This window comes from Leishmania donovani, chromosome 29 (genome assembly GCF_000227135.1).
Source record: "Leishmania donovani BPK282A1 complete genome, chromosome 29".
NCBI classification, from domain to species: Eukaryota; Euglenozoa; class Kinetoplastea; order Trypanosomatida; family Trypanosomatidae; genus Leishmania; species Leishmania donovani.
The window spans coordinates 776916-788060 of record NC_018256.1 but is presented as its reverse complement, the minus strand read 5'-3'; the positions used below and the strand labels follow the sequence as shown (position 1 = coordinate 788060).

At 58.9% G+C, this 11145-nt stretch overlaps 2 protein-coding genes across 2 annotated transcripts; both read left to right on the top strand.

Annotated features, from left to right (window-relative positions):
* Positions 1 to 2205: 2205 nt before the first annotated feature.
* Positions 2206 to 3597, top strand: LDBPK_291780 (ATP-binding cassette protein subfamily H, member 2, putative; the record flags this gene model as incomplete). The annotated part of the gene is made up of 1 exon (XM_003862549.1): positions 2206 to 3597. One exon carries the CDS (start codon positions 2206 to 2208, stop codon positions 3595 to 3597), a length of 1392 nt encoding a protein of 463 aa, XP_003862597.1.
* Positions 3598 to 7169: 3572 nt separating this feature from the next.
* On the top strand, positions 7170 to 10823 carry LDBPK_291770 (Zn-finger domain protein, putative; the record flags this gene model as incomplete). Its single annotated transcript, XM_003862548.1, has 1 exon — positions 7170 to 10823. The coding sequence occupies one exon, from the start codon at positions 7170 to 7172 to the stop codon at positions 10821 to 10823; it is 3654 nt and encodes a 1217-aa protein (XP_003862596.1).
* Positions 10824 to 11145: the final 322 nt, after the last annotated feature.

Here is an 11145-nt window from a genome sequence, read left to right as displayed (position 1 = left end):
GCCTCCGCCCTCGAGCAGGACGCTGGGCGCGGCCCGCCTGGATCAGGGCGTGCCGTCCAGCCGAGTCTCCGTGTGGGCCGATTGGACGGCGGGCCGGCTTGTCCTAGTCGACAAGGATTCCGCCGCACCCCTGCGAGGGTAGGTGAGCTGTGGTTGTGTGCGTCGATCGGCTGACCTGTGTCTGGACGAATGAGCAGGCTGCTCAGGCGAAGAGAGTGCAGTGGGCGTTGCGGTGTGCGTGGGAGAGCGCTCTCGACTCCTCTCACTCGTTGTCTTGTGCTATCGTGCGGCCCTCTCTTGCACACGCGCGTCGGCGTCTCTGCAACGCAGCATCTCTGTGGGCTCTTTTGTTGTGTGTTCGCCGCTGCTGTGACTTCATCGGGGTATTGCTCTGTTGTGGCGCCTGCTCTTGTGCTTCTAGGTGTTTCCCTCTCTATTTCGTTCTCCTTGTTGTGGTGCTCGCTTTTGGCGCGGCTCTGTAGCTCGATTTTGGGCGAGGGAAGCGAATTCAATAGAAGAGGAAAGGACGCGAGAGGAAGAGGCGGGCCCCACAATGTTGAGGGGACGTTGACGGAGTCACGGTGCACGCGCCGTGAACTGTACATCGCTGCGCACAGAGCCTTTAGGCGAATCGACCGGCTCTCATGAGCATTGGTCGGATTGATTGGTATCACGTGCCGCGAGTGCCTCGCTGTACTCTGTTTATGCCGCGTCTCCTGGCAGTGCGATGGCTATATATGCTGGTGTCGCCGGATGCCTTCAGGCGTGTGTGCGATTACGACCTGAAGCGAGAGAAGCAGTTCAGGAAAGGCGCTGTAGAGGGGCTACGCACGGCATGCAGCCGCGCTGTCTTACAAAGTTGCAAGTGACCGTTCTCGCTCGAATCATCAGTGGTGGTCTTGCGCTCTCTGCTATCGTCTTGTCTGCGGCTACTGCCTTAGCGGGCACCTTCACCGGTGGCTGCGAAAGAAAGGAAGGACATCGAAGAGGTGACGGCGTGGGCGGGCGCAGCCGGTGTTCTCGTGTTCACTCTTTGCCTACGATGGCTGACGTAACGGGCGCATGGATGGCGGCTCATCATCATTTCTCTCCCTCTCTCTGTGTCTTGCATGCTTTGGCACTTGTCTTTGCAGGTTGCCGAGGGCGGCGCTGCATCAGCAAAAGGATCCGCAGCAGTGGCACAACAGTGGCGAAGGGGAGAGCGGGAACCACGAAAAAAAAAACGGCAACGGGAGGGAGCACGATATTCATGCCCGCACCTCGGCTACAAGGGCGCAGCGTGATGCTCGCATTCGTCGTTCTGTAGCATGTGTGTCGGGAAGTAGCTGCTTGCCCATAGTACGTTCGCGCATGCGCTTTTTCTATGTTGAAGGATACATGCGCAGCACTGCGCGCCGCGTTGGGGGAAAGTGAAGAGAGTGAAGGGAGAGGAGCAGCGACGCTTCCCTCGCACCCCTCTACTCTCCGCAAGTCTTGCCTCGCCGTCTCTCTTTCCGCGACGAGCACCACACCCCCACCCCCGCTGATCTCGTAGTGAGTAGTCGCTTCACAAGCTCATAACTCTCACGGCTCTCTCTATCTCTTTCTCCCTCGCATTCACTCTCTCTGAGCACCGGCCCATTCTCCTCGCAGCCTCACACAGTGAACAGCTCGCACTTGCACGCTCGCTCTCTCCCCCCCCCCACTCGCACATAGCGTAACCGCTTCGTGTGCTTCGCTGGTAACGCTTGTGTTTGTTGTGCGTAGATACCCCACTCCTCAACGACACATACACACGCACGCACACACACACATATATATATATATGCCCACACGCACAAATACGGATCAAGCTTACGTGCTGCGGCTGCTGCTCTTGCTTTGCTTTGGCGTTCTTCATTCCTAGTCTTGCCGCTTAAAGTCGTCGTGCACACGTTCGTGGGTGTACGCGTTTCACGTGTGCTTGATTGATCCCTCCCCCGTTTTTTTCTTTGTTTTTATTTTGCTGCTCCCCCTCCTCCGTCCCCTCGTTGTGGCTTTGCTGCTTTCCTTCGAGTCCTTTGCTGGCGCCGATCACCCGCTCCATCTCCACTCTCCCGCTGGCTACGAGGACGTCCTTCTCTCTTGTTTCACCGCTTTGCTCCCTCTTGCCTTGCCCCCCCCCCTCCCCCCTCTCTCTCTCTCTCTCCACAGCACCGAACACCATACACATACACGTAGGCACGTATGTCCTTGGCGACGACGGAAAGGACGCCTGCGACGGTGGGGAAGTTGTCTCCGTCTTCAGGGATATTCAGCATTCCTGATAACATCAGCCCCGTGACGGCGGAGGAGGCGCCGAAGAGCCGCGACATCCTTCTCAACGATGCGTCCTTATCGGAGCTGTCGCGGCAGACCGTGCTGCAGTCCGAGCCGGTGGTGCTTCGTTTGTGCCACGTGGGCAAGAGCTACCCTATCGTCGGCTCTGATGAGCGTGTTGTGGCGCTCAAGGATATTACGCTGGCTGAGCCAGAGCACTCGAGCGCGGCAGCGACGACACAGAAAGCCTCCAACACGAACTGCCTTCAACGCGGCAACCTACCTCCGCCGTTTGCGCCCGTGCGACGCGGCGAGTTTGTCATGATCCGTGGACCCAGCGGTGGTGGCAAGACAACGCTGCTAAACATCATTGGCAGCATCGACTCCTGCACCGAGGGTACAGTCGAGCTAAACGGGAGGATCATCGACAAGGACACCAAGGAGAGCGTTTTGGCAGACATCCGCCTGAAAAATCTCGGCTTCGTGTTCCAGACGTTTAACTTGATCGCTACCATGACCGCCGCTGAGAACGTGGAGCTGCCTATGACGCTACTGGGCAAGATGTCAGCGAAGGCAATGCGGCTGCGGTCTCGCCAGCTGCTCACGCTAGTCGGACTGCGTAACCGCATCAACCACCTCCCCTCCGAGCTCAGTGGTGGCGAGCAGCAGCGTGTGACAATTGCGCGAAGCTTGGCGAACAATCCGTCTATCCTCCTGCTTGACGAGCCGACAGGCGACCTGGACACGGCGAACACGATCGAAGTGATGGATCTCCTCATGCGCATCAACCGCCGCACCAAGACGACGTGCATCATGGTCACACATAATCCTGACATCGAGTGCTACGCCGACCGCATCCTTTACGTGAGCGACGGCCGCTTTGCGAGGGAGGTTTTCAATACGCTGCCTACGTGCCTCAACCTGGAGAACTACACCGAGTACCTGGCCGCCAAAGAGAGGGCGATCACCGGCTTCGCCGAGGTCGGGGCTGTCGAGGATGACAGCGAGCCAAGGGCCACTGCGGCGATGGCAGGAGACATCGACAACAAGGGTGGTGAGATCCAAAAGCCGAACTCCAGCCGTGTGCTAGAGTCTCTTACCGAGGGGCAGTCAGCGTGCTCCATTGTGCCGCCTGCCGCGTCGCGCTCCGCAGTTGTGCACCCTCTCTACCCTCCGGCCGCTGCCACGGCACCGAGCCTCAGCGGCGTCACCCAGACTTTCCCACACACCACGCATCACAGCAGCGTCTCCGTTCCCCCTGCGTTCGTTTCTTCAGCGCTGGTGCAGCGCGAGGAGAGAGAGGTCCCCAATGGGCTGTAGCCTTCAAGCGCCACCAGCGCGTCTGGTCACGGCTGCGTATGTGCTTGGAACGTAAGCGTGTGTTCGCGTGCACCACAGGCACGCCGCATGAAGCCCTGTCGTCGACGGACGTGTGACATCACTTTTTTCTTGTCGACTACCGGCATCCCCATGGACAGGGCCATCTGGCTTGTGTGCCGCCGGCATCTTTTTCTTTCTCCCTTCTGCTGTTTTCATTTTCGTTTTCCTTTTCCATTTGCAGGATCTGCTTCTCCAGCTCTCAACGTGTATTTTTCATGTTTCTCTCTCTCTTGCTGCCGTTGCCCTCTGAGTTGCAGAGGTTCATTCCGATGATAATAGTGGCTCCTGCCGTGCTGCGCGCGCTTCTCCGGTGTCTGGGATAGCTTGCTTCCGTTTTTTTTTTCGGCACTTCTATTTTCTCGAAGCCTACTTTGTGACAAGTGATGAGACACCTATAGAGGCGGTGGGAGGTGAGAGGCCTCGATGCATCCTCTGGCTTTGTGCTGCTCTCTCTCCTTGTTCTGCGTGTTCATTCCCTCTCCAGCACCCACTCTCTCTGTGACCTGCACATATGCGCAGCTCATCTCGTGCCCTCCCCCCCCCTCCCCCTAGGTGGCATGCGGAAGGCGAAGACCACGCCGTTTTGTAGAGGTGAATCCAGGGGTGCCATGCATACCGTTGTGCGGCTGGGTATGGAAACGGGGGCTGTAAGGGAGAGGCACGCTGCTAGGCATGCCGAGCACATAATACCCATGCATCTGCGCCCTGGCACATACGCCTCTCTTGAGTGCGCTATCTTCTGCGGGGGTGACTCTTTCTAGCATGTGCAACGCGAGTTACCCTGATGACCGGAGGTCACCTCGGTGAGTGGTATCTCAGGGTCCGGTACGCTTCCTCTGTCTGTGGGGAAGCTAAGCAAGCCCCCTCTCCTCCCACCCCTATCCCTGCTAATGCCGAATGAATTCTAGTGGTGACAGGGTCAAGCACCTACGACCTATGGAGGTTCGAGAAATGCATCGCCACTGATGCTGGCGGTCATTCCCTGGACAGCGCTGCCTTGGATCGACCTGCAACACTGAACACGTGTGCACTGCCCATATGCTGGTCACAGGGTCAGCGTGACTTGAACGCATCCCACACCCGTGCCCTCACTGCCTGCCGGTGGGTGGGCCTGAGCGCCACAGCGAGGGGGATGCATCAGGTGGCGACCGGCATCACGGGGGAGCGACCGTGAAGCGAGCTGCGAGGCGGGTGGTGGGTAAAGTTTTGAGGAAGCGACTGCGCTGAAATGAATGGCTCGGCGCATTTCTCTAGCGCGTGTCTCACACTGCTTTGTACCACGCGATGGGGCGTGCGGCATGCCTGGGGGAGGGGGTGGAGTGGAGAGTGGTAACTTATGTTGTACAGCGGCGAGCAGACACGTTGAAGAAAAACGTGCTCCTTCCTCCTCTACATGAGCGTGCTTTATTCCTGTTTTGTTGCTCCCTTTGCGCATCGTGCAAGTAGTGAACATCATCTCCCGCTCTCTGACCCTCACCCCCTCCCCCTGTTCACCGCCTCTTTTACCGCATGTGGCGGCCGTTAGGTAAACAGTTGCGTGTGTGGTACCCATGTTTCACGCCACTCGTTTTCTTGCTCTGCCACTCTCTCTCCAGCTTCCCTGACGTTCTCTCTCTCTCTGGTTCTGACTGTCGGTCCGGGTGTTTATTAGCCTTCGTCTTCTGTTGGGCTCTGCCTGCCTGTGATGCTCGGGTGCACTTGTGTTGAGGAGTCTCTCTCGCTTGCCCCTTTCTCTTCCCCGAGCTGAGCAGCACACAGATCAAAAAAACAAGAAGGTGGAGCGGGTCATATGGGTGACGTACCCGACGAGGCTCGTCATCTTCGCCAAGTCGCCGTGTTTGGACTGGCGGCTGAAGAGAAGTTGCGCATACGTGAGTGGCGTATTCTCCGTTACGCATATCAGCTCATCGCTTTGTGCCGTGATTCGCCAAGTGCTTCGCCTACTACTCCCCCCTCCTCTCCTTTGCTGCTCCGCAAATGCGTCCGTGTACGGGCACCGGCGCACCTCTGAGGTGCGGTCTTCGTTGTGTCGGCATGTCGAATTCTCCCTCCCCTCCGGCCTCCTTTTCCTCCTGTGCTCAACACACAGACTAGCAATCCTCGTGTTCTCCTCCCCTCCTCCGTCTCGACCTCTTCAACCTGCGGACGTTCCACGCTTTTGCTTGTGCACACATGCGCCCCATTTTATACGCGGCCGCCGCCATTCGAAAACCGTCGCCGTGCTCACACGTGGCCAAGCAACTTCAGTCGTTTTAAAGCACATTTAGGCACACGTGTTTCAAAGCAAGGGCGACGAGAGAGAGAGAGAGGAAGAGAGAAAACACGAGACAGGAACGAACGAAGGGGGGCGCCCAAAGGGGAGAGGCACGTACGCATCTGTGGACGCAACTTGATCCCGCTCACCTTTGTTTGCTTGCAGGAGAAGCACTTTCTTGTATCTCATCCTCCGCATCTCCCTGTTTTTGTGGTTCTTCTTCCCCCTTGCACATCTCTCTCTCTCTCCTTCTCCTCCTTCGCGGGAGACATCCGGTGCTCGGCAGCTCTCTTTGCTTCGCTTCCGATTGTGTGTCTGCGGCTTCCACGTGATCAAGTCATCCTTAATACGTGTGCGTGCGCGCGTGCGCACTGCACGCCCCCGTCCCTCCTGTCAATCTACCTAACCTTTCCTCCCCGCTCACCCACTCACACACGCGCGTAAAACGCGAAGTCTACACCGAATCTTACAGTCCCTATTTCTCTCTTTTTTTCCCATCTCTGTCCACTGTGTATCCACGAGCGGCGGCACACAGGCGCGTTGTGAAGAAAGAGAACTTGCACGCACACTTAGGCATACGTACACACAAACACATACGAGCGAACACGCCCACTTTCAGACGAGCTCAGCTGACCGTGGAGGCGGTCGTGCATTCTTTTCTGTTTTTTTTTTTTGTCAATCGTCGTTTGCTTGCGCGTCTTGTGCTCGTTTTCCAAAGAGCGCCGCGTTGCGGCGTCTCCTGCTCCTCTTCTCTTTTTCCGGTGTGGCGGCAGAAACGCTTGCTCTGTCGCCTTTCTTCACATTCTCGGGTACCCTACTCTCCCCTTCCACAACCACTCCCATTTACCGGTCTCCTGCTTTTGTTTTTCGCTCGAGATTGCACACCGCACGCTGATCAGGATTAGTGAGTGTGCGCGTGTCCGGTGCACGCATTTTTTTGACTGCGAGTTTTTATTTTGTGGAGAAAAGTCTTCTACATACCGATTGTGGGCTGCTGCTGCTGCTGCCGCTTCGCGAGGAGATTCCTTGCGTGTGTGCGTGTGTGCGTGTGTGCGTGTGTGTACTCGCAGATATCTTGTTGTCCTCTAATCCTTGCAAAGCGTTTTGTTGTGCTGCCCCTCAACTTTCTTGGCGTCTTCACATTTGGCTGCCTATCCTGCACCTATACACACCTCCGCCCCGCTCTTGTGGTTTACCCGTTAAAGCTCTTCGCGCAGTCACACAGGCGCATACACAACAAGGCACGCACTTCGCCGAGATGCAGGAGCTCCCTCGTCGAACGGCGAGGAAAACTCGGCGGGAGGCAACTGGGGAGCCTCTCACTACCGTGTCATCCACCTCGACGGCCACAAAAGATGAGGATGCACAAAGGAGTGGGCTGGCTGAGAATGACCTGTCAGGCGCGCTTCCGCAAACCTCTGCAGCTGCTGCCTCCCCCTCCCTTGGGTCGAGCCGCAACTCCACATCGGGGTCCCTTGTTGAGTGCTGGATCTGCTTCGACCCCACCAGCACCCCCTTGAACCCTATTGTCACCCACCGCTGCCGCTGCCGCGGCTCTGTCGGATATGTTCATCAAAAGTGCATCGATCGCTGGGTCATTCAGCAGCGCAACCGCGCTTGCCGCAGCTGCGGCGCGTCCTACCAGCTGGTGCACTCCGAATATCCCCCCGGTGCAAACCTTCCGCTGAGGCCGCACGAGCGCCGCGTGTTTTTGTTGAAGTTTTTGATTAAGCCGCTCCTCCTCGAATCCGCCGAGACGCTCTGCTGCGTCCTTCTGCGCTTTTTCGTCCTCCCGCTCCTGCTCGGGCTCGTCTACAGTTTTCATCGCTGGCCGCTGCTGTGGCGGCCCATGTCGACCTTTGCAGCATCACCGGAGCGGAACCTTAGCTACACCGCCTCAGTCGGTGTCCCCGGCAGCCAGGAGGTGCTGGAGAATGAGGACGGCACGTACACCTTGACGGAGTCCTTCTTGGCGTGGGCCGACGCAATTCTCTTTGGCCTCGTCCTGTGCACCGTGATGAACGCGGTGGCTGTGGGGTGGGAGAAGTGGAACCACTACTTCCGCGCTGCCCGGGAGCGACTCGCCCGCGAGACGGCAAGGCGAGCTGAGGAAGGAGGGTTGGCACGAGCGGCAGCGATGCCTCCGGTAGGCCCTCTCGACTTTCATGAGGAGAACGGCCCGGCAGAGGGAGTTGAGGAGCGGGCGGAGGCCACGGAGCAGGGGGTGAACAATGATTCTCCACAAGCGCAGCCGCCGCATCATGAGGAAGCGTCGCCAGAGGGTTTTATCGTCGAGGGGTGGAGACCGGAATGGGGACCTCTGCCGGCGGCGGAGCAGGAACTTCTGCCGCGCGAGGATGCGCCTGACGCGCGCCAACGTGGGGCGCGAGCAGAGGCGAGGGCAGTGGCAGGCGAGCAGCACTCGAGCAGCGACAGCGACAGCGGTAATGACGACTCAGAAAGCGGCAGCGACATGCCCTACCGACTTTCCTTCGTCGACGGGGTCTTTGACACGATCGACTGGGTGAAGTCGGGCGCCGGTGGCGGCGGCATGAAGCGGCTCCTCCCTTCGTCGATGCGGCAGCTCTGCTACGGTCTTGCACTGACGCTGCTGCTGCGCACGATCTGGGGCAGGGTAGTCGTAGCGCTTGCCTTTGCAGGCTTCATCGTGAGTTGGCGCTACCGCCACACGCGAAACGTCCTCACGACACAGAAGCGGCGCTTATACGAGGTTGCAGAGCGCGTGCCGCTGCTGTCGCAGGAGGCGGTGAAGACACTCTTTGGGGTGTACCTCGTGGATGCTTTTTTCTTTTACGGTGCGCTACCCGAGCTGGGAGGGATGATGCTGCACTACGCCGTCGCCCCGTACGTGGATATTGGCTTTGATCGCGGCTTCCTGGCCTTTTTTCACGGACTCACCGTGCTGAAAGTGACGCTCTACTGGGTGGTGGGCGCGGTGCTGGTGATGCTGCTCACCGCGATGGAGTTGACGGTTGTGGGCCCCTTGTTTGCCAACGGCGTCGATCTGTTCTTTGTGCGCAGCTTCGATGCCCGTTGGGACTCCGTTCTCGGGTACTGGCGCTGTGTCGTGACTCAGGTATTCGACTCCGACCCTCCCCGCATCGTTCGCGGCTTCCTCCGCGTGGCGGTGGTGGAGCTGTTGGTGCTGCTTGTCTTTGTGCGGGTGCCGTTTTGGGGAATGCTCGGGTGCCGTGACTTGTTGTGGGGTGATGGCACAGTTGCGCAGACAGGGCTTCCGCTGAAAATGTCTCTTTCACTGAGGGTGACGACCGGGTACGACATCAGCGCGGACGCCAGCCTTGACGAGTGGCGCCGCGCCGAGGTTCTGCGCGTTCTGGCGGAGCGGGTGCTGCTCCCCTTTGGTGCCATGTACGCAGCCCGAGCACGAGAGCAACTGAGGCCAATGCTTGGTTCAATCCCTCTCGACACCATCGCCCCCCTCGAGCTGACTGCCGCGAGCTCCACTTCCATGACACCCGCCGCGCGAGAGCTGTGGGAGCAGGTCTGGGGCAACATGTCAGATCGCTCGGTGTTCCTTTTTCACCTCATCGACCCCGAATCCGCCAAGAGGGTCGCAGCGGCGTCGGAGGGGTTTCGCCACACGCTGGAGCGCGTTCAGGAGCCGATAGAGTGGCTGCGCGTAGCAACATCCGAGGATGGCGTGTGCAACACGGTGATGGTCTTGTCCTCCTCAGCAGAGTGGTTAGGGACGCTGCAGCGGCAGCCGCCAGTCGCAGATTTGGAGGCCATTGTGGCGCCGCCATTCACGGTTTCAGAGCAGCAGAGCACCTCGACCGCGCGTGCGCATCAGATGGTGCTCAACGCGTGGAGAAACACGTACCAGGATGCCATGAGCCGCATTGCCAGTGTCCTGCACCCCGAGGTGGTGCCGACGCCGCGGTCGTTGTACCCAGAGCACGACACGGTGCAGGAAGAGCCTCACACCGTGAGCGCGATCAAGTGTTACATGGCCGCACTGCACTTGTCGTACCCTTACATGGGCATGGGCCGCTGGCGCGCCCTCGCGTATGAGTGGTGGTCACTGCTGCTGCTGCGCAACACATTCGCGAACTACGTCGTCGACGTCCTCAAGTACGTGGCAGCGATATCAACGGTCCTCTCCTGCTTCGCCGTGTACCCCCTGCAGCGAGCGCAGCTACGCATTCTCTTTCCGGTGGTTCGCTGGATTGGTCAGAGTGTCGTGCACATGGAGGACTACCTGTTTGACCCAGAGCAGCTTCGCGCGGTGGAGGGATTTGTGGAGCAGGAGGGCGAGGACGAACTTGTTCTGCCTCCGATGGTCGAACCGCTGGGGTTCGACCGGCGCGAGGAGTATGTGGAAGAGGCGGCTATCCCGTCCTACCTCCTGCTGCGGCGTGTGGTGGTGGCTGTTCTCTTCCTCGTCGTCGCGTCCGTCATGGTTTGGATCGTTCCCGTACTGTGCGGCACTCTCCTCTTGTGCATCACGAGGAATGCGCTACCGGTTCTTGTGGGGGCGGCCTCCTTGAGCTTCTTCTGCTGGAACCCCACATTGTTCGCCCGCTCCGTCATCTTCGGCACAGCACTCACCATCGCCATTGTGTTCGTCGTGCCGATCGTCGGCATCATCTACATCGGACCTTTTGCGCAGCTGTTCTGGAGCAGCTACCCCACCCTGGTGGAGGAGACATTTGAGCGCCAGTACGACGTGCACCAGATGGTTGGCCCTTACACGGGCTCCGCCACAGGCGGCGATGGCAGCGCGGACGGCGACTCCGATGACGACTGGGAAAGCGTCGACTCCCGCGACGTGGTCCAAGGAAATGCCGAGGCCCTGCACCAGGATAGAGGGGCAGAGCCAGACGTCGGGGACGGGCCGCACGGCGACGTGCAAGCCGTAGCGGCTCACTAGAACTTCCTCCCTCTCTCATGCACATAAAGGCGTGCACCGTCATCGCGTCTCTGTGCGTGTGTGCTGTCCCTCTGTCTTGTAGTATGCAAACTTACATACGGACGCATATGGTCCCCGTTTTCTTCCCTTGCTTCACGTGTTGAACACGAACACATAGGGCAACCAACTAACGAACCACGAAAAAAGCAAGGCGAGCGTGATCGAGGAAAGCTACGCACATTGGTGGATGATGATGGTGGTCGTGGTGTATGCACGTGCGTGGGTGTGCCTCTTGTTCGCGCTACGGGCGTCCGCTTCTTTTGGCTGCTTTCCCTTCTTTCTC